Source organism: Python bivittatus, unplaced genomic scaffold (genome assembly GCF_059951505.1).
Source record: "Python bivittatus isolate LINGU-HERP-01145 unplaced genomic scaffold, Pbiv_v1 ctg000700_np1212, whole genome shotgun sequence".
Lineage (NCBI taxonomy): Eukaryota > Metazoa > Chordata > Lepidosauria > Squamata > Pythonidae > Python > Python bivittatus.
Window position 1 is genome coordinate 50,153,394 of NW_028277098.1, and position 24,160 is coordinate 50,177,553.

Consider the following 24,160-nt stretch of genomic DNA (forward strand, 5'->3'; position numbering starts at 1 on the left):
TCAATCAACTATACTTAAAACATGGCCAAGCTTATTTATATTGTTGCTAATAACTTGCTAACTAATTCTTCATCTTAAAATTTCTTGTGCCATTCATAAAATATAATAGACATGAAACCGGCTGTAATATAAAAATTTTAGAGAAAATAATATTCTTATTTGGGGTGAGTATAAAGAAGTACAGAGATAAAGCTGAAAAAAGAATCAGGAAAAGTTAAATAAACATCAATTTAACCCCGAGAAAGAAGAGGAAAGAAACTCAATATAATTCTGCTTTGATTCTCTTTGGCAAAAGAGAAGGCAGAGGTAAATGCTGTCAGCCTTTCAAGATGCTATTATTATACCCTATAACAATAAAGAAGAGTTCCAGTAAACATTGTTTGTGGTGTCTGTTTCCTGACCTGGCCTACCTCAAAGGGCTGACAGCTTGGCTAGAAAATTAAATTATACATTATAGCAAATGTATCTATATAGTTACTTGGGAATGGTATTGAAGGAAATTGTAGAGGAACACAGAGATTGCCATGGAGGAAATACGTGGCGTGTGAGAAAAAAAATCACATCTTGACCCTGTTTAGTATAAGAGGGAGAGAAGGGAAAATGCTGTCAGGCTTTCTAGATTATAGCCTATATCGGTTTTGTGACCTGGCCTACCTCAAAGGGCTGACCTAATCATATTTCAGAATGGTGCTTTGTATAGTGTGGGAATTAATAGAAAAGAGAATCTGGAAGTAAAGCTAAAGATTGTACAACTCTTGAGAGAAGACCTCAAGGAAGAAGAGTTAGGACAGTCGTAAAAGCAGAACTGAGAACAGTTTAAACTAATAGAACAAATTGAAGAGAAACACTGGAAATATATTTCAAAGTAGAGTCTGTTGAACTGTTGGAGTAACAATGACAAATTAAGAAAAAAGGCAGAGAGAGGACACTACATAGCTAACAGAGCTATTGGGTATCAAAAACCAAGGGTGGATTAAAAATACATTTGTCTGTATCTGCTAACTGGGGTGTGTTGAAAGTTGGCTTAACTTCTGGAATAAAAAAAGGAAGGCAGAGAAAGGGGTTGCACAGTTGTGCAATAAGTATCACGGCCCTTTCTTGACTGAAAGAATCCACTCTAAAATTCCAGCAGAGGGACAGCCTTTTAATCCCAATTACTGTGGAGACACAGTAATAAAATAACCACCACCAAGATCTTTCTCCCTTACTGACTCCTCAGAAGTAAGAGAGCAAATAACTTTTCTTTCTCCAATTTGGACTGAATGAAGGAGAAGGACAAGTAAATATTTTAATATAAGAATGTGGGCCAATTTCTTTCAACAGAATCTTTAAAAAAGACCTTCAGCCTGATTATCTACAAAATACTTAACTGAGGTGCCCATATATAATGACAGCAACAGGATGGGATCAACTTTGAATTACAGTTTTTTCCTATGTCTTTTTCTTTCCAGGGTAATATAATACTGAAGCAAAAAACAAAACAAATTCCTAAAAGTTGTGTCTGTGGGCATTCATACGTATATACATATGGAAAGTCAGCTTCAGCGTAAAATATTGAACTGGTGACTGTATTTTTTAGGGCATTTGCTTCAGACAATGTCTGCAATTTCTGATGTGTTAGTAGGGGTAAAAGTATTTAAAAAAAAACAATAGAGCCCACTAAAGTAGGTATGTATGTATGTATACATTTATTTATGTATCGTATTTATATAGCTGCCCATCTCACACAAAGTGACTCTTTACAAAGAGCGCTTGCTGGCAAAATCTCATGTACGTTGTATATCTGTTTTGCTTCAGTTTTTATAATACCTTGGCAAGGTAAGAATGGAACCTGTGCTTTCAACTGCAGCTCTATTTGGCAAAAATAACAAAATATGTGAAAGCTTCATAACAGTTTAGAGCAGTGTTTCTTAGTCTTGACAATTTTAAGATGTGTGGACTTCAACTCCCAGAATTCTCCAGCCAGCATGGAATTCTGGGAGCTGGTCCACACATCTTAAAGTTGCTAAGGTTGAGAAACACTACTTTAGAGGGAAACAACAAAGTGAATGCCTCACAATAGCTGCTGTACATTTTCATTCATCTTTATCTACATTTAGGAAGTCCCAATAAGGCAGGCATCCTGAAAACCACACTTCAGGAAGCATTATTACTTGCTGAGTATCCTGCTTTCCCTCCATTAACTATTTATGCTGCTCTGACTCTACATAAGCCTTCAAGCAGGTCATCAGTTCTTGGATTATGTCACACCATATACAGTATGCTACTAAACTGGGGTGGAAGGGAAGACATTAGTTTTCTAATATAATGTATCCCATTTTCATCATAGTTTGCATTATTGTACATTTAGTTTGTGGAAGATTTCCTTCTCTGGATAAGCCAGTGTTTTGACATTCCATAAATAGTGCAAAATGGATTGTGAATTTCTAATTTTCAAACAGTTACTATTTATAGAAAAAACAATGTGGCATTCTATTTTTAAAGCCGCCTATGAAATATACTTTGTAAAACAGTGTACTTCTGAGTGAAACATATACAATGGTGGCCATACATCTTTTTACAGAAATTCTGCTAGATACAATGGAAGAATGACCAAAGAAAATACACTGCAGAAGAGACTCACCACTGTGTGGTGGTGTACTACTTGATAACAGCTATAGTAAATAATAAAGATCCTAGACTATGTACCATTTTAATGGATACATTTAGTGACTGACAGAGGAGGCCTAGCTTTCTAAAACTAATCCACCTGCCACAGATATATCACATCCTTTAAAAGTCATTTCCAGTGAGATGGGCAGTGACAAATGTGAAACATAAATATAAATGAAAACAGAACAGAACAGGAGGTAACCAAGGTGTGAGTGACTATGAGCAGAGCTTCCCACTTAGGAATGGGCTCACTTGGTGCACAATATGGATTTGTGTAAGAACTCTCTTAGCCATGGCTACCACCTACCCTTTGAGAAGGAGCCAAGAGTCTAGGAGAAACCCCAAATTACATACCAGTTCTGTTTGGGGGAGTCCAACCCAATCCATTAATGGGAAGTATGCAGATCTGGGGCGGGCCTTAAAACTATAGCCATCCAGGCTGTGGTGGCTTGGATGGGGAGAAAAAGGCTTAGGCTCAACCCTATTAAGATTCTCAGCTGACAATCTATGGATACTATAAAAGCGGGAAAATAGTTATATTTTGCTGCTTTTATCACTACAAGGTAATCCTTACAGACTCTTACCCATGTTTAATTGGATTTGGTCTTCATCTTTCTCCAGTGGCATTCTAGGCATCTCTCCTGCCCCCTTCTGCCATTTTATCTCCCAGAGTTCTTTTGAAAACCAGGGGCCTCCCCAGAACCCATGAACAGAGAGATGGCACAGGTTCAATCTCAGTGAAGGCTATTGTCACCCCAGAAAGATGATTGCTCTGCCAGCATTTCCCAGCTAACACAACTGCTTTGAGAGACTGAGCTTTTTCGGACTTAGCACGGATTGTGAATCCTTATTTCAGTCATACCCCATGTTTTCATTCTCTCCCACCAGCTTTGTCTTTGCCCTCTGCCTGTTTCCAGTTAAAATACTGTTTTGTTTTTTTCAAATTTCTAAAGAAGTAGAACTGATACACAAAATGTTAGGGATTTTAACTTTACATATCTGTAATCTTTGAAATGGTTCACTAATTTGAACACCAGATGTCACTCTCATTTTAACTTTTAACGAACCACAGACTGAGATATGTATCTATAAATGAGAATCTGCAGCTCAGTTTCCTGGGCAAAAGTCACTCACCCCTGCCCACAGCATGCTGACATGGACAAATTTTACACTTTAATTAGAATATATTAGTTTCCCCCAAACTTCATAAAAAGATTGGGAACCACTGCTCAATTCTATTTCTGCCAAGTATTTTTCTATACAACAAACTTTTTGAAGAATGCTTTTGGTTTTTAAGAGTGCCTTAGAGAATTCAGCAGAGCTCTGACTCCAGCTGACTCTGTGAATAAGCAACAATTTTAGAGCTTTCAGTTCCATTTGTCTTCTCTCATCTGTCAGGTATTATTCCAAGTAGAGAAAATCCATTCTACAAGTGCATTTGTGCCAAGCATCCACTTGGAAAGTTATACTAGAAAGCCAGGATAATTGAAAGTAATGTCCATATTTACAAAATCCATGACAGTTGGTGCCAAGTGCCCGTCTGCTGGCTTTCCCCCCTCTTCCATTCTGCTATTTTGTCTGGACGATATTTCTTTGCACATATCAGTTTATCAAATAATTCTGTTTCATTGATTTTTCAGTTACAGAGCAGAAACAGCTCTACCTTAGCAGGTTTAGACCTGATTAGTATTTGGATAAGAGACCTCTGTAGATCAAAAATACATCCCAGAAGGCAATGATAAACCACTTTTGTATTATAGCCAGGAAAACTACATGGGGGAGAGTATTTAAATAAGTCACCAGGAAGAGATTGTTCTACCTGTTTCCAAATGGGATCTGGTCTTTCAGGGCACATAGGAATGTCTGCTGCTCATTGAAAAATGCCCCCCCTTTTTTTTTAATTTAAGCAACATGGACATTTTTATGGATCCAGCTTTCTCTTTAAGAAAAGTCTTGACCTGCAGCTGCATTAAGCACATGCATCTCTTCTTTTGACCAATTTTTCTTTCAGGTCTCTCTGTTTCATGACAATGTCTATCACACTGGTATTTTGTTTTTCTATACAGTAACCAGTATTGTGTTGTTGAACAGAGAACTGATTGTGCAGAAACCAGAGCCAGATTTCACCAAGAGTCATCAGAACATGAGAATAAGATTTGAGAGCTGAAAGGGTTTTGCTTGCACTGAGAAGCTGCTGCTATTCCAAACCAACAAAATCACACAATTCCTTCCAATCTGTTGTTCTAATGGCACAAATATGGAAGTACTGTACATGTAAACTTTGGTAAGATGGCTGTGTTGAAAGGTACTTTCTTAGCAGCAATTGTACTACATTATGGACAATATGGGCTGCCTACCCTCTTCAGTTAGAAAGTTTTCAAGGATTGCTTCTTTCAGTCTGCAGAAAATGTTATTTCCCCCCCCCCCAGCTTTTAGTTTACTATCAAAATTAGTAATTTTCTCATAAAATAGGGAAGCTTTGCACTCCACCCTTAAGGCTGGAGAAACAGACTTAAAAATCAAGTTTTATTCTAAATTACTTTGAATATATATATACTGTACTCTGTATACTATAGAGGAGTCCACTGAGTAGTCAAGGGGGTACAAATGGTGAAACAAGCATTATGACATTGCTGCACAAGCTCCATACGCTGAAGTCCTGAAGTCCACCACTATCACAAGAAATCATTTTTCATGAGAGACAGTGCAATCCTATGCATACTTACTCAGAAGGGTCCATGAATGAAATGAGGTGTGCTCCTAAATAAGCCTAAATGCCCAAATGCAAAACACACACAATTTAAAGATACTGAGGAAGGTAAAGCTTATTGTACCCTGTTAACAGCATTTTCGCAGTAACAAAGGGTTCAGCAAAAAGGAAGCTGACCTATGGTCATTTTACTTTATTGTTGTTTACGAGACACTGGGGACTTTCATGAATTATATCATTTCCAAAAATGATTAGTAGTTGTTAGTGCATGTGTGTATGTAACACTGTAGCCTGTTACAAAATCTGTAGCCGTGCAGCAAATTTAGGAAGTACTGCCCTGTGCAGCAAGCAATTAACTCTGGCTCGGTTGACAGCTGCATTTCTCCCCTCCTTGTGCAAACAATTTAGAATTGGCTTTTGTCCTTTGCTTTCACTTGGCAAACTTATTCTCATTGGCTCGACATTCTACAGTATTTCTTATCCGCCTTCAATCGATGTCCAATATCCCCAGCTCTTTCTTCGTCCCGCCCTTTCGCTTACGCTCTCTCGGAACTGTTGTTGTGCTGAAGTCAAACTGATCTGCCACTCAAGCTCTTTTTCTCTCTAACCAAAGAGGAGTCACAGACCGCGGCTATGTGTCAATCTTCAATACGATTAGCCACATTCGCTGCCCATCCAACAGGAAGCTCTCTCGATTGGTGGAAATCCCCAGAGCAGGCAGGTCCCGCCCTTCTTCGCCCTGTAGTGGCCTCCAGCCAGCTCTGGCGATTTACTTTGGGCTGTAGGGTCCGCGTAACTCAGCTGGTTGCGCGCCCGCTCTTTCTTTCCTCTGTGCTGCGGAGAAGGTTGGGGGAAGGGCTCGAGGCCGCTGCGGCCCAGGCTTGCGTAGTTCGTTCTTCTGGAAAGTGACCAGGTTGCTCCCTTCCGTGTCCCACTACCTTGCCTGGGTATCCACCGCGGAGCATTAGACCGTTTCCCCCGGTGTACCGCGCTTCCAGAATCCTGAAAAGCCTGTGAATATGAGCTGTCCCTTGGAGTGCGGGACGCGCCGCCCCTCTTCCTCCTCTTCGAGGCAGGTAAAGGAAACAGACCGGTGTGGCGAATTAGAGTGCCGACTGTCGAGGCGGAGGGGAAAAAAGGGTCTTTCCCAAGGTGTGCAGCGAGAGGGAAGGGAAGCGAAGCGGGGCTGGGTGGAGTTCTGAGCCGAGCGGGAGTGTGCGCGCGTACTAAGTGTTGCATGCCGACGTTACAGAGAGTGAGGATCCGGGTGACTTCCTGGAGGTCAATGCACGGAGAACACCCATCCGATAGTTTCTAAAGATGTGTGTGTTATAGTGCTCTGAAGGAAACGTATATGGAGGTAGTACGCTATAATTTAGCAGACCTTTGTGTAACTTAATTGTCTTCGGCACCCATGTTGTGCCCTAAGAAGTGATACCAGGCAACTGCCCGGTCAGAGATGAAGGAGTGTCTGATCACCTGGATGAACCTGTGGGCAAAGGCAGAAGAATGACTTCCTTATCTTTATCTCTTTTCTTCTCTATCTGTTGCACAATAATGCTTTGCCTGGCTACCTTCTCATTTAGGAACCACAAAATCTTACTGTGCGTTATTAAATAGGGCTTGTTTCCATAGGTGTTTTGAAATTATAGAGTTGAGACTACTCAACTAGTAAGGGCCACTGAATCTTTAGGTGTGTTGCTTCTGCTTAGCTTTTTCACTCAAAATAAACATGTCCTGAATGGAAAAGCTGAATGTTCATTATAAGGAGTTTTCTTTTGTCCCCCTTTATGTTGCATATAGATTTGTTATCTGTGCATCTATTTTGAGGTCCTTTGACATCACTGCAATCTACTGCCTCTATAATGTTTTCCAAGTACAGCAGGATAAAGTGCTTTTCTTGTATATAATTGGTGGAATTATCTCTTGTATAGTATATAAAAAACTGCTCTTCATATGGGCACAGACGTGATTTCAGGAGGGAAACAGCTTTCATGGAGAAACCTTTGCCTGTTTGATGCTTTTTAGTATTGCTAGACTACAGATGCCATTATTTCCAGAGAAGGCTATGTAGAGGATTGGTAAATGTGAATTTGTGACAGTCTGATTTACTTTTTATAAATAACCCTCATGGTCTATTGCTGTCTTTAAATTTATAAAATTAAAGGGAATATTTGGACTAGTTTCATAGTTGAAGCTTAACTGATCTGTACTAAAACATTTTTCCCAGTCTGATACTCTTCATAATTCTTGGCCCAAAAGCTGTTTTCAGATAAATCATGATATATAGTTCTAATCCTAATTTAGCACCAAAACTGCAACTTCTTTTTCCCACATTGAAAAGAATATACGGTGCAGACAAGTGGGGGAAAGCATACAGCACATTTTAGTAGACTGTGCTGAGTATGCTAATGTTCCCAAATTTACAAAAGAAAATAGTATGAATGGAAAAGTATATGGATTGCTAAGACTTTAGTAAATTACATTTTATAAATTACAGTAAAGGTATTAAACTGGTGCTGGCATAAGAAAAGGAATATGTCAGGTATTAATGATGCCATAGGTTTTGTACACTGTTCTTTATCATGAAAAGTATGGTTTTTATAAATTGGCAGTAATAATAAAAATTAGGAGAGCTGGTTTGGAGTAGTGGTTAAGGCATCGGGTTAGAAATGGGGAAATTGTGAGTTCTAGACCTGCCTTAAGCATGAAGCCAGCTGGGCCAGTCACTCTCTCTCAACCCTAGGAACCAGGCAATGACAAACCACTCCCAAAAAAAACATTGCCAAGAAAACTGCAGGGACTAGTCCAGACGGTTGCCAGGAATCAAAAACTGATTCAAAGGCACCCCCCCAAAAAAAATCAGATGGATCTTTCGGAAAACTTTTTTTATATTTTTATTGAATGTTAAAGATAAATATAAAACAGAATAAAAAGTGAAATACAAATGAATTAAGGGATTTAGAAAGGTCATGATTGTTAAAAATTTTCAGAATATTTATAGTTAGTTGTAAATAACTGAAGATATATCGCTCTGCCAAGCTAAAACATAGTTTTCTAGTGTTGCAACATTTTGCTTTGTAAAGATTATTTTCTTGTAATGGAAGTCTTACATTTTTTTATGAAGATCAAGCTAATAAAGAAAATAGATTAAAATGGAGGTCAGAGAAGATCAAATAGGTTTAATTTATCACTTAATTATAGTCAAGAACTCCATGAAGTGTAGAAAACCACTTACTTGCATGTGCTGTCAAGTGGTGCTGTGATACAGCTGGTATCCTCTACAACTACCTTCTCTTCTATTTAGACCATATGGTCTACTGCTTTTCTTCAAGTCCAATACCAATTCTGATGCTAGCCAGGAAGATCATAATACTTGAGATATTATACTAGGTTACCTTCCTGACTATATTGTGCAAGAAATTCTGGATGAGTCTGTGATTCATCTGTGGTGAAGAAATTCCCATTTGAATCAATTGGTGATTTCTCTAGGAGTAAGTATTTTGTTGCAAGAAAAGGAGACCTTGAGAAGTGCATTAATTATTTGCAGCTGACCCTTGGGTGGAGTTCTTTAAAACTCTTAGTTAAGGGCTGGTAGCTGCTGAAATAGTAATTTCTTCAGTTCTTAACTCTAGCTCCTTTGGCCTCGCCTTACTTATAACCTGAACTCTCATGTTTCAGTTGTCTAAATCCCACTATAGACTTTGCTTCCAAATTATATCATCATGGTTTGATCTGGCTATTATAAAGATAGCCAGATCAAACCATGATGATATAATCTGGTTATCTTTATAACTGCTTCTTGGGCTAATTAACTCCAGTCTGGTACCCTTATGCTTTTGATGCCTTGGTAAATCTCATTGTATTGAATGGATCTAGAGGTACTGTTAACTGGTGTTGTAAGTATGGAGGCATATTTGAACAGGCTGATGGAGCAACAATATAATTCTTTTGCTTGTTCTGTTTTGGTATCCTATCCTTCCAGAGGATGTAGGGATCATGTAGGCAGAACAGTGATATTTCTTCTTTCCAATAACTTTGTGACAAATGAGGGCCTACAACCTATTCAGCACATTGCTGCCTGAATGGGGAAGTTACTTCATATCTAACAGTTCAGATCTAACTTCTTATCTAATATAGTGACAACTATATCAGTGGAAAACAATTTAAAGTCAATATGAATACAGGCTACTGGTAATTTTGAACAATATGAACAAGATATTGCTGTCAGTTCAGTTTGGTGGTATCCTTCAATTCAGATGTACTGAGGCTACAGCTGCCTAAAATCTCAGCCAGCATAGACAACTCTGAGAGTTGTAGGACCAGCATATCTGGAATATTCCTCATTAGTGAAGATAGATGCACAGTATAATTCAAGTGCCATTTCTGTTCTAGTAGTACAAGAGAAAGGACAAATTTCGTTTCTTTAGAGAAACTCAAACCTCTAAGAAGAAAGAACTAATGAAAAGCTATAGAGAAATACTGGCAATTTAACTATATTCCTCTGACATGATTCTAGATGCATGTTTCTGGCACAGAGAAGTCCTGCAAGAATGAATGAATGAATGAATGAATTAGTGTGTATATATGTGTGTTTATTATTTCATTTTATTGCACTACTAAACAGGTCCTTATTTAAGAATATGTGGCTGGTGGAAAGCACACATCTGAGCTCCATCTAAAAAGGAAGTGCCCAGACAAGTTGCTAGGTTCTGACTTTTCATTGGTAACTGAGATGAAATATTTGTATCTTGTATAATGAAAATGAATTTCCACTGAACTACTATGCAATATAGCTAGTTGACAGCCGATTGACAAGACGGTTCAAATGGAAAACACTCTTAGGCTGAACTAAAATATTGTGGAGCAAAACCAGTCACTATTTTCAGTTGTTGAATTATCTCTTTGGAGTACTGGTGCTTGACAGAGGTTTTACATTTACAACTGTTTAACAAAGACTGTCTTTAACATATTGTACAAATGCTAGTTCTAGGTGAAAATTATTCCATGTTTTACTGAGAAAATGAGGAGGGAGACACACTATCTCTACTAGCCACAATAGTTTACTAAATCATTTACTACATACACACATATTGTCATCTAAATGGAAAAATAATTTTGTGGAACCTCCTCCTCTGGTCTCCTGGACTGAAATCTTACCATTCTCTGGTTAAAAGCCTTGAATGACCAAATTTTGCACTTTTTTCCTCTAAATTTGTCCCATGTAAGTTACATATGTTACTTTACTTTTATTTTTCTAAAAAGAGACATTTGGAAAAAGAAAATCATACAGTGATGTATCCTTCATTTTTAGTATTCAGCCAGAGGGAGGAAACAGAGGCTGACCACTTAAGATGTGAAAGATCGTCTTCTAAAGGATTGTTTTTGCAAGATGGATCGGAGTAAGCGAAATTCAATAGCAGGATTTCCACCACGTTTGGAGCGCATTGAAGATTTTGACGGGGGTGGCGGAAGTGATGGGACCATGTCCCAGATGGGCAGAGTTTGGACTTCTTCATATAAAGCCTTGATAAGTGCCTTTTCAAGACTTACAAGACTTGATGACTTCTCCTGTGAGAAAATAGGATCTGGTTTCTTCTCTGAGGTGTTCAAAGTGAGTATTAACAATTATTCCCTTTTCTTGTCTATAATACAGTTATTGGAGCAAGATATAATGAATGCTTTGTTCTGGATGATATATAGGATTACTATATCTGGGCTGCAGAAATACATGTGACCATTCATGGTGGCAAACTCTTTGCTGTTGTCATGTGATTGCCTGGATTTTTACAGCCCAGATATCGTAGTCTGTCTTTGAAAAGTTTTGAATATGCAAAATTCATTGTGTGATGGAGACTCTGAATGATTTGATATAAACCACTGTATTGAATAACTTATTTACATTAAATACTTTCAGAAACATATGAATTTTATTTACATGTTTAGCCTTCCTTTTTCCAAATAGAACCAGCAATTTGAATCACAAAACATAAAGTAACAATATATATATACACACAAAACATGAAATGTTAAAATGTAAATGTAGAATATAGTATTCTTTGTATTTAAAAAAAAATCTGAAAAGGAGTTTTTAGATGCTTTCTGAAGGCATCTAATATAGCAATCGGGTGGGTTTCCTTCAAGACACAATTCCACCAAAAAGGAGTTGTCAGAGTAATTGCTCAATAGCTCCTCCCAACTATCCAGGTTTGCTATGGATTATGACTGCAAATGAGGTTAGGACTTATAAATACTTATCTCTGCTTTACTACAGAGAACAAATAGATAATGGTACTCAATAACTGCAGGTGTTTCCTTGATGCATCCTCCATGATTTGCCAGAAAACTAGAAAAAGTTGAGGTACACAATAAATACTCTGGTTTTTAAATGTGTGGATTCATGCCTAATTGCTACATTAGTCTTCACGGACATTCTGCATGGCCAAAATTCAAAGTGTAAACCCAGGTTTAAGAAGTTGCCATTGAATTTTGACCTTTAAGTCTGTTTTTTTTTAATGCTCCATAGTGCAATTTAATAAGATAAACATTGGAGGACAACTCCATGAGGCAGTCAATTAAAACTCTGCTAAGGATAATTTGGAAATGAAAGCCACATTTACTATTCATTTTCTAGATGATGGGTGTGTGTTTGTATGACATGCCTATCCATGTTTTGAATTAACTAAGAGTAAGAAACCTCCTCATGGAGAGCTTAAGTCCCTCGTCTCCTGGCATCCTAGGCATCCCAGTGGTCACTAGGTAAACTTTTCAGGCTTGATTTTTTAAAAAATCCTTCCCCAGGGCCAGATTTAGACATGGTGAGGCCCTACGCTACAGAAAACTCTATTTGGCAAGTATTAACAGAATAAGGCTGTGCAACAATTCAACTTAGTAAGAATGCTGCCAAGATGCATAATAAATTTGTGATGGAATGGAGAAGGCCCAGAACAGAAGGTGTGAATGCGAAGAATATCTTAATTAGTGAGGGTCATGTGAGCCATACAAGAGGGTGTAACTTAGCAGACTTTCAGATATGAAATTAGAATAAAATGGTAAAACATGAAAAAATTCTGAAATTTTGAGAGACCCCGTCGGACTCTGAGGTCCTAAAATATAGCTTACTTAATTTATGCCTAAATCTGGCCCAAATGGTACGTGGTGGCTATGTCAGGGATGGAACCACCTTATGCAAAATGGTGAAATACTGCCTTTACTTAACTGAATTAAATAACAGATTTTTTTTTAAGCTAAAAGCACTGGAGACAATTGCAGGAAGAACTAAAATTATAGCTACTCCTGCTGGTTGATTCTGTGTTTGGAAGAGCAAAAGAGGAGTTGGTCATTGCTTAATTCTCCTGTCTGGGTTTGAATAGCAAATGAGCCATGGTTCAGATGAGGTAAACTTAATATAAGCATGATTCCAGCTTATAACAAAGGCTTTTTGTAGTAACCCCAGCCATGGATTTAGAGTGAGTTTGGGTGACATGCTATGGCTTGAGTTACCATGTGGACAAGTCCATTGAATAAGTTGTCATAGGATGAGAAGTAGATGAACATTCTCCAATAATTGGCTAATATTGTACTCTTTCCTTTTCGCTGTCTATTTTAGATACTTAGGAGCACATAGTGTTTATTTTCTAAGGGGCCAGATCCCAGATAGGGAGATTTTGTAGTCTGGAAAATTAGTTTCTTTATGGCTAATTCACAAAAACATCCTCTGTGTGGTCAAACTTAAAAGGAGAGATCTGTTAGAAGCAAACAAGATAAAGTTGTTAGATGTCCTGCTGTCAAAATGCATTGCAACTAATTAAAGCTTGCTATATTAGGACTGTACAGAAATATCTCGGGTTTATATCTTAAATATTTAGGATAGCTTTGTTTAAGACTAAATGATTTTTATCACAGCTTGATCTGTATCTAATTCTAGTAATGTCAGTCATTTTAAATTTCAGGTTGGGCCTTTAATTATTCTATGTATGCTAAGATTGTCAGGTCTTATTCTCCAGCTTTATGCTTGTTTTATTTATGGATTTTTAATTTTTTTAAGCCATAATAGCACTTTGGGATGTTTATTTCAGAGAATGTGAACAGTTTAGAATAATAGCTCAATCTTCCTTTCTTAAAAACATATTTTAATAGGTTCTATCATAATTATGACTTCTTTTTGTATTCTGTCCTGCTGATACATCTAATGGAGGAAAAATAATTTTTGGAGCAACCTAGTTATAAAAATAAGACCATACATATTTCATCTTTTTATGTTCTGTGGTATTTAGTATGAACCACAGCCTGATCTTCTGTGAAAAGGGAAGTGGAAGGATATATTAGCAGAAGACTATGGCAAATAAAGATATGAGAAAGGAAACAAATGAAAAGGAAGGATAAAGTAGCAGCTGCTGAATAATTGTATGGCATAGAAAACCTAAAGCAGTACATTCCCCAAATCCAGAGAGTTTTGTTTTATGCGTTAGTGTTTCTTAACCTGATTCTTTAAGGCTCGTTTTTAAAATGTGAGATAAAAGTAAATAAAATCTTATGTATTTTGCAAGGCCATATAAAAGTTGATCTTATCTGAATATAATGTATGTTGTCTTGAGAAAATAGTATACAGTGTTGTTAACTACGTAAATAGGTAGATTTCTAAAACAATCTTTCAGTAATAGTGAACAATATATGTAGATTACTGAGGGAATATTATGCTTGAATGACTCTGAAAACTATTATAGTAAGTTTGCCAAACAAACAAATTACCCTCCCCAACCTAACCACTGTTATAAAAACTTGTGATTATAAATCTCATAAAATAATAATCCAAATTTAATATGGTGATTAATTGTAGACTTATTGTTTAAACTTCAGTTTGTTCACTTTCAGTTGATTCTAGGAAACAATTCTAGAAACAAATGCTTTGCATTTCTTACTGAATTTAATTTTGTATCATCACTGCTAATGGGGGATGGTGTGAGGAGATTTCATTTTGGCAGTTAGAACATGAGGTTTATTGATGTAAACATTGTATAGCCACAGTTCCTTGCTGCTTGTGCAAATTCATATGAATTAGCTTTTAAAACTGGAAGGATATACTTCCTCTTACTGTATACCTAACTTGCCAAAAAGGAGACATATTTTTTTCAGAGTTCTATGTGTTGTATTAGTCTAGACTAATTAATTGAAGTTGGGTTCTGTTGTGATCCAATATCTCAATATTTTCAGTGAAACTTATCAACTTATTCTAGATCTGAACCTAATATGTGCACCGTCAGTTATAATTACATGCAGCATTGTACTTAACAGAATGTATGGGATTATTTTAAAAAGTAGTTGTTTCTGTCTCTTTGTTGATTGCAGTATATGCTGCTGCTGGCAAAGTTTAATGCTTATTTTTAGTTCTCACTAAATATTAGATAAATATTTATAACTCAGTTTGATTTAGTTTGAAAAAATGTTCCTTTTCCTAGCTGTAGAACAGATGACTGTTCTATAACTTCTAAGATAACTTCTTTTCACAGTCATTGATCTTGGCATTTTCTCTCAAGGGAGTGGCTCAATGTTATATTCCTGTATTGTAGATCATCATTTAGAATTATATACAACACTTAAAATGTACTGGCAAATCAAGTGACATATTGGAAGCTTATAGTATAAATGATTTAATGATAATGTAACCTGTAGTTTTCTTTCCTGGTTCAAATTATTTAAACGTGAAATTGGACAATAATTAGCACACTGAGTGTGATCTTTACCTGCTTTTGGTATAACTGTAATATAAGCTTGATTAAATGCTGGTGATAAAATTCCCTATCAAATATCTCTTCATACACTTGACAAAGTTTTGGCACCAAAAGATCTATGAATGTTTTGTACCACTTGATAGGAAATCCATCTAATCCTGGTGTTTTACCACTTGCCATTTTTAAAATTATTTAATCTCTAGCTCAGATAATGGAGCGAATAATGTTTTTGTGTGTCATCTAAATGTGGTAGGCTAATTTTATTTTAAAAGGCCTCGGTATCTTCATTCGATACATTCTCTTATTTACTATATAATTCTGAATAAAATTTTAAAAATTGACAATTTATCCACTGAAGTTTTATACGTTTCATCTCTCTCACTTCTAACAATTGGAATCATTGCCCTATCTTTCTTCTGCTTTAAGCAATTAGCCAAGATCTTACCAGGTCTTTCACCATTCTCCCAGTATTTCTGTCAAACATGTTAGCATAAATTCAGTCTGCTGTGATATTATAGTACTTAATTCATATTTCTTTGTCTGTATTTTTCTGTACAAAACTGTAGATGAGCATCTAACCATCTGTGCCCATAAATGTTTCAATTCATTTTTCATATTATTTTCCCTTTTATTTTTAATATTATTTTTGTATGATGCATAAGTAATAATTCGACCTCAGATGTATGCTTTATATGCTTCCCATTCAAAAATTCGGGTGCTTGATGTTACTGAATTTAAATCAAAATATTGTGAGGTCTCTACCTGCATTTGTTGAGCAAATTTTTTATTATTCAATAGGGAAACATTTAAATACCAATTTCTTGATACCTTAACCAGTTTCTGAAACATACATTTCAAGATGATTGCACTATGATCAGATACATAACAAATATCAATGTTACATTCTTGAATTTAGTGATATAGGGTCGATGATATTAAAAAATGATCAAGCCTAAAAAAATTCTGATGCACATTTGAATAAAATGCATATTCTCTTTTAGTTGGATACATCAGATGCCAGGGGTCTACTAAATTCAATTCTTCCATATAAGCCTAAATTGTTTCCCTCACTAATTATTGGGGGGGTTTTGTGCCAGCGTATTTCTATCAAGCTCAAGATCCAATATTTCATTGAAATCTCCTCTTTGCTGTCAATTTCATTGAATCCAAACTTAGATTCTCTTACTGAGTTTTATGAATATTTTCAACACTTGAATGAGTGTACTTATGATAAATTGATACAAAAAAATATTTAAACATAGTGTGATTAGTAAAACACCCAAAGCAAAAAAAATCCCAAAAATTTAAGAATCAAAAGTTAAAAAAAAAAAAAAAAAACCTAACCCAAATGCAAAAAAACCCCAACCAATGAAACAAACAAAAAAACCCAATATAAAAAATTAACTCCCAAAACACAATCCTCCATAGTTTGGAAATATATACTATAGGTACATTTTCTCTTCTATTTGATGAACTTCGTTATGACGTCTTGTGTTTAAATGTCTCAAAATTCAAAGATTTATATTAGTGGTATTCTAACATACCATATGATATCATTCTAGACCTTGGTGAGTTGGGAGTAGGGGCACTATTTTGTGGCAGTTCTCCTTTTTCTCAGGAAACAAATCCATTTGGTGGGGTGAAAAGGTTGAACCTTCTTAAACCTGGAGTGTCACTGAGTTTAATCCTCTTGCCGCTCTTGTTCAACATTTACATGAAACTCTTAAGAGAGGTCATCCACTGATGATGCCCAGGGGTACATTTTGACCCATAGCCAAACTGGAGATGTGAACAAGGTTCTGTCCTGGGGTCTGAATGGGGAAGAACAGACTCAGTCTCAGTCTTAATGGAGCAGAATTTGGAAGACATCCATTGCCATCCATAAAGCTACTGAATTTCCATTGTTAGTTCTGGATGGGGTCACCATGCTCCTTGCTGAACTGGTTCGCAACTTAGGGTGGGCTCTTCTACTGCTCGAAGAGCAGGGGGCATTTGTGTCCAGAGGCGATTTCGCACAGTTAAGTCTTGACACCAGTTGTGATCATTGCTGGATCAGGGGCCTTTCTCATAATCTCTCATGCTTTTGATCACTTCTTAATTGAATTATTTCAATTCACTCAGTGTGGGGATATCTATGAAGACCACTTTGAAGCAATAGCTGGTCTAGAATGCAGCTGTTTAACAAGAGATATAAAGTATGTGTTCTGGCTAGGAAAGTCATATCCTTAATAGCTTTCTGTTTGATTTCATTGATAATCTTTATTCATCTGTAACTCTGATATGGTAATCTTGTTGGTACTGGTAGCAAGTAGCATAACATGAAAATAAATAAATAAGGGTTATACATTTGGGAGAGTAATTCCCTTCCAGTAATTTCCGTTGCTAAGTGACATGGTTGTAAAGTGTGACTATGATGTTTAGCGACGGCAGTTCCGGCAGTCTCTGGTTATCCTCGTTAAGCAAATCACCATGTGGTGTTAAGCGAGGACCTCACATGACTGCGACTTCCAACTTCCTGCTGGTTTCCCTATTGACTTTGCTTGTGGGAAGCTGGCAGGGAAGGTTGCAAATCACAATCACCTGACTGCAGGATGCTGCCATGGTCAGAAATGTAGGCCACTTGCTGAGTGCCCAGATTGTGATCACGTGATCATGGGGGGGGCACTGCAACAGCCGAAACTTTGAGGACCAGTCGTAAATACCACTTATTCAGCACCGTTGTAAGTTTGAACAGTTGCTGAATGAGTGGTTGTTAACTGAGGGCCACCTGTACTTACATGTCATTATGAACAATATTTATTAAATATTTTGGGGTGTTTAGAGAAGAATAGATTTTACTTTTGTGGCATAAATCTAAATTGGAACAACTTCATTAAATGTCTCTATTAGGAGAGAATTCTTAAATGGGTAAGAGTAAGTCATAACTTGGTTTGTACTTTGAATCAATCTTCTTTTCAAATTGGAACTTCCAAAATTACATTCTGAATTTTTCCCACTTTAAATTTCCCAGCTGAATTCTTTAGTGCTCTGGCTCTTGTAAGAGTTTGTTCAGTGTTAAATAGCAGCATACCTTATTTCATTTTAGCTGTAACATTTTAACCAATGGACAACTTACTTAAAGCAGTATAACATCATGTAACAATATAATACTAGTGGGCAGAGAATTAGATTATTTATTTAAGATACCACTTCCCAGACAGGTACACTCAAGGCAGTTTACCATAAAATTACTAAATTGAAATAGTAAAAATCATATAATGAAATATTTATTTAAAAGTTTGGGGAAAAAAGATAACAAAGCAAAACAATTAATCCAGCATTGATACAGGGAGAAGAGCAAGGTATTCAACCTAAAAATTATAGTGGAAGATGCCTTATGCATTTCACGGAGGAGAGTAGTCTCTGTCTCAGAAATTCTTAATCCATTCTGACAGGACTTATCAATTAAAGGCAGGATGGTAGTTCAATAAAAGAATGTACATATATAATTGAACTTTCAAGCAGTTCCTAAGTTTTGACGTCTTTAGCAACCTTTTAGTTACTTCAGAGGTATACCTGAAAATAGTTTTATGGTTAATAGATAGTACCAGGCCAACTATATTTTTCTTAAGTAGTGTGCAAGATCATAACAAAAATAATAGACAAATATGATGAAAACTTTCTCCAGGCCAAACTGTGCCTAGTATCAAATTAAAATGCCAATTATAAGTATCAAGTAGTTTTACAAGGTTATATGTGGCATCTTGTTCAACAGGTTCTTTCTTGGATCATGGGATATGGAGAGACCTACTAATACTTTTCCTCTTCCATCATTTGTGGTTTAATGCAGTTGTGTTGGAGTGTGGAAAGAGTTTACGTTTCTGAATGCATGATTTTTTTTTAGTACTCAGTAGTGTACGGTGCTGTATTTTTACTGTATTGTGTTTCTCCTGAGTTCTGTGAACCATCCAGAGAAATTTTGTATGGAATGACTTAATGAATAATCAGCAAAAATTAATAGTTGATTTTGAGATTTTATTACATCCCAATCACAGTCAACCCTAAGTAGTTCATAATCTAACTATATGCATGATAAAATCAGTCATATAAAACAATACAATAATATAATCACATTATTAATTATGATAATACCGTAATATCCTTCATCCACATTTATTTGTGGTGCTTCTAAACTAGGGGAGGGGGGACAGTGACTAAGGGCCTTCCAGAATAGTCATGTCTTGATAAGCTTCTAGAATACTATGAAGGGAAGGCTGTTGTTCCCTCCGGGGCAAACTGTTCCATATAGAATAACAGAATGCTTAATTCTATACCTCCTCTTACTGGACACCACAGTATATTGAGATCCTCAGCAGCCATTCTCTGTTTGCATGCATTCTGTGCTGTAAAACTCTGTGCAGCTGCATTTTATACCAGCTGAAATTTCAAGATGGTCTTTTAAGGGCAGCACCATATAGAGCAAATTACAATAATCCAGTTGAAAGGCAAGAAGGATGGGAGTGACTGCCGTTAGTGCCCCCTGCTCCAGGAAAGACCACAACTGTCACACCAGCTAAAGTTGGACAAAGGCCATTTTGGTCGCAGCTTCTACTTGGTCATCAAGTGAAAGCCATGAGCCCAGGAGGACCCTCAAGTTGCAAGACTGCTCTTTCAAAAGGAGTACAGGCCAGCCCAGAGATAAAGCCTTTCCAATGGTTTTCCAGTTAATAACTGCAGTAGAAGGAAACGTGCTCAACTGCAAACACTGGACAAATCAGAATGCTCATTTGTAGAACATCAGTATTTAAACAGGAGGTCAAATGATTGAAATATATTACTTTTGTTGGCATTATGATGTATAACAGTGGCTGTCGTTGTGGAAGTACCATGAAAGTCTTTATGGCTTGTGAAACACGCCTAAATACTAATTTGCCAGGGAAGCTATAAAAAGAAAAACGTATGCAGTACTTCATGGCTTCAGATTTTACTAATTGCATAAGTTAATGTACATAGATTAATGAGAAAGAATGAGTTTACATAAGCTCTAAAATTGTGGGAATTTTTATTAATTTGTAGAGAGTGATTTAAATAACTTCGGCCAAATTGCACGTTACAGAATGTGTTGAATCAGTGTGTTCCACTGGCCTGTGAACTCATCCTTTTTTCTTTTTGGATTTGTTTAGGTGCGGCACAGAGTATCGGATCAAGTAATGGCCTTGAAGATGAATACACTAAGCAGCAATCGTGCAAACATGTTGAAAGAAGTCCAGCTCATGAACAGGCTTTCACACCCAAACATATTAAAGTAAGAAAAGGTGTGTGTGCGTGCATATGTATGGGTGATTATGTGCTCACATGTGCATCTGTGTAGGTGCAAATAAATTTTAATTTTACTATATGCTGCATGTGGTCCTTCGTGTTTTGAATATTCAGACAGTGGTCTTTGGAAGCTCAGAAGCCAACGTTGCCTCAGGCTTATGTATATTCTTAGTTCATTGTTTCTTTCTATTATTCATAATCCTTTCAATTTGTCTATGCTATATTTCTGGGTCTCCTTTCCATTCACCTGCCTCCTCAATCAGATACATTTAGGAAAATATTAGGACTGCACAAAGCATTCAGAGGATCATTTCACAAAGCATGTTGGCACAAACAAAGCAGTCCTTTTCAAAGTGTTAAAGCATGGAAGTCATGTTGTGACTGGTTGAAGACCTTACCAGGTAGCCTATGCACGTAGGAACAGCACTTCCCCTGGGATTGATAGGAGTGAAGTGGATGTATGTGCGTGTGTATGCAGAGATGATCTGTTGAATCAGCTCCCCCCAGCCTTATGGAGGACACAGCTGCTTCAGCCCTTTAATGCTTCCTTTGATTCAGTGACCTTTGCAAAGAGCCTCTTTGCAAAGAGCCCCTTTGAATGGTTTGCACAGTCCTACAAAACATAAAATGTAGATCCTAGATCTAACCTACACAGAAAGGAGGTTGGGTTATACTCACATCTGTTTAGGCATCTGTTTGAAATATAAGGACCAAAAGTATTGGAGTAGGATGTATGAATGTCTAGTCCTGAATATCCATGTATATGTGGGCTCCATTCCTTTGTACACTGAACACATTGAAAATTGATACACTGAAAAGGGTTTGGAAGTGCGTTTGGCTGAATATGCTCATCATAGTTAAGGACCTTTATTATCCATGAGGATTCTAAATGTGTTCGGTTGAAGATGCCTAAAATTATTTTCAGACTTTTGTACTTACTATACAAAAGCCTAAAGAAGAAGTAAATTTGGAGTATGGTTTGCATAAATTGCTTTCCCAATCACTTTTAGCTCCCAGATGCATGTCTAGACTAATTAGAAAAATATATTAACTTGTGTAGGGAACCTTGCATTAATGTTACATGCCTTTGAAATGTGGTATGAATGACATTAACTTCTATAAATATGACTACTAATTTGATTTTTAGCTTGCACTGAACCTGTGTGTGGAAATTTCTGGAGTATAACGACAGAATTCATGAAATGTTAGGGAACATAAGCGATGGCAACTTGTCCAACTTTAAAGGGTAGTAGCAAAAATAAACAAAAACTCAACACGTATAGCTGTAAACATTTATGAAGAATTGGATCCCAATGTAGTATCTATTTAAAAAAAAAACTGAAGTGAATTCCATTCACATTTTATGCTTCCTAGAATATATATTCCTATTTTTCAAATCTTTTAAAATAATGAATTAAAGATAGAAAAAATTAAGTCCTACAGTGGATAGATCTCTTCCTCTCTTATAAGACTTGCTGAATCATTGCAAATAATAAATCTCTTAATATAACTTCATATTGCCTTAAAATATAATGAATAATCTGTACGCAGGCCATATCTGACCACCAACCTGCATTTTTCTCCAGATCATGCAGCTTAAATTCAGTGACAAAATGGATTATCTGTGGCTGTGCTATGTACTGCTTTTAGCAAAAATAAGGGTAGAAATTGATACATTAAGCTTCTGCGAGGAAAAATGCATCTGTTTTCATTTCTGTTCCTTGAGGTAATATTTTTGGCCTTGTTTTTCTGTGCTGATGATAGCACCAAGTACCTTCCCTGCAATTTTCAGAGGCGGAAATAGTTTTTAAAAAATTATTGGCTGTTAGGCCAAAAGTGATTGCCTATTCCTTTGTTAGATCCAGATTGTAGCTATATACATTCTTGTTTTGAAAGATAGAGGTACAAGCAGGGAATGGACATTTGTTCTTCAAAATAAGGAATATATATTGTAGCCCTAGATCACCTTTCTTTAACTGTGGTTCTTCCAACTGTTTTGGACAACTTCCAACATCTCTGACATTGTCCATGTCAATTCCAATATGAGTTGTAATTCAGATCGTTTGGAAGGCAGCAGCTTGGGGAAAACTCTCTTAAATGATTAAATTATTTAAAGCTTCCCAGAAAGTTTGATGCAAGTAGAGACTGTGTCCTACGAGGACGGGATGAAAGAACTTGGGATGTTTCGTCTATAGAAAAGAAGACAGAGGGGAGGCATGATATTGCATTCAAGTACATAGAGAAGATGATTTGGAACTCTTTTCCATTGCCACAGAAACTAAGACCAGAAATAATTGGTGTAAATTGCAGCTACCTTGACTTCGTTTAAATATAAGGAAAAACTTCCTTATGGTAAGATTTGTACAATAGTGGAAGAGCCTGCCTATGGAGGTTGTGGGTTCTTTATCTCTGGAAGTTTCAAAGAAAAGACTGGACAGCCACCTCCCAAAGAAGGTTTAATAAGTTTTCTTGCAGGTTGCGGAGGAATTATGATCCTTGTGGTCCCTTCCAACTCAATCATTCTGTGATTGACATTAATATTAAAATATGTGAACATGAAATCTCAAGAATGTCAAGCATTTTAGTACATAATGAACCAAGTCATGCATGATTTGTATGCCTTTTTTCTCCAAATGAATCAGCTTATTTTGAAAAAAAATGAAGTTACATAAGTAATCAGAATAAATACTTATGCTTCCAAAACAAGCAAGTTTAATTTTGTATCTAACTTAGAATGTATTGTTAGTCATTCTCTTAACACTGTATTGTCAGACATAAATTGTGAGGCATCTTGATGTGACACACACTTATTCAAAGACTTTAAACTATTTTAAATTAAGTTACATTAATTTTATATTGTAGTTTCTTTGTTGTGAGCCACCCAGAGTTATTGAGAGTTGGATGGCATACAAGTTTAAATAATAATAACAACAACAACTTTGCCAAACGTCTTCTCTACCTACATACAGGTAGTCTTCAACTTATGACAATTCTTTCAGTGATTATTTGAAGTTAAGATGGCACTGAATGAAGGGATTTACAACCGGTCCCCAAAGTTACAGCCATTGCAGCACCTCCACGGTCACATGATCAAAATTCGGGTGCTTGGCAACCCGCCTGCATTTACAACCGTGGGGCACTTCAACTCCCCCCGCCCACCTATTTCCCTCCATCTATGCCCTTATGGTCCATTGCACTCTGTGACTCCTGCCACCCTAGCTGACTGTCGTCTTGTTCTCACTGCTGACCAAGCACGCCTGGCCTGGCCCTTTGTAAGGCAGCTGCTGGCTGCATGAGGCTTTCTTCCCAAGGTTGCACACAGTGGTTTCCTCGCAAGACCTAGGGAAGATGGCCTCATGTGGCCACTAGCTGCTTTGGGAAGGGCCAGGGCAGTCATGCTGCGTTAGCAGCAGGAGCCAGGATATGGCAAAGGTCAGCTGGGGTGACAGAGCACAGGGCGACAGGGGCCTCGGAGTGCAGGGTGGTGAGGGCAACTGCGGCTGGGACTGGGCTGGGGCAGTTGGGTCTTCCTGGGGCACGGTGGCTTTATGCTGTGCTCTTGGGGCTTCCCGGGGCATGGCAGCTTTGTGCTGTGCTGCTGGGCTGGGCTGGGCAAAAACCTTGCAGCCCCAGAGCTGTGGCATCCAAGAAGACCTGAGCTGCAGCGTATTCTTTCCTGGCCTTCCTGAGCTTGCACCACAGCACCCCCTCCCTCAACTTATGCGCAGCCTGTGCCAGCCCTCCCAGGCCTCTCCCACCCCCCTGCAGC

The 24,160-nt window shown here is 37.3% G+C and overlaps 1 protein-coding gene across 2 annotated transcripts in view; it reads left to right on the top strand.

Moving 5' to 3' along the window:
• The first annotated feature begins 6,083 nt into the window (after positions 1-6,083).
• The window catches only part of TESK2 (testis associated actin remodelling kinase 2), a 59,755-nt gene continuing 41,678 nt past the window's right edge, over positions 6,084-24,160 (top strand). The window contains exons 1-3 of one of the 2 annotated variants that reach the window (XM_007420213.4): positions 6,084-6,438; positions 10,677-10,976; positions 20,256-20,377. In XM_007420213.4, coding sequence (XP_007420275.1) covers positions 10,755-10,976; positions 20,256-20,377 — 344 coding nt within the window. In that variant the 5' untranslated portion in view covers positions 6,084-6,438; positions 10,677-10,754. Of the gene's footprint in view, positions 6,439-10,676; positions 10,977-20,255; positions 20,388-24,160 lie in introns of those variants that run through there. The other variant, XM_025163971.2, reaches the window with a different exon arrangement.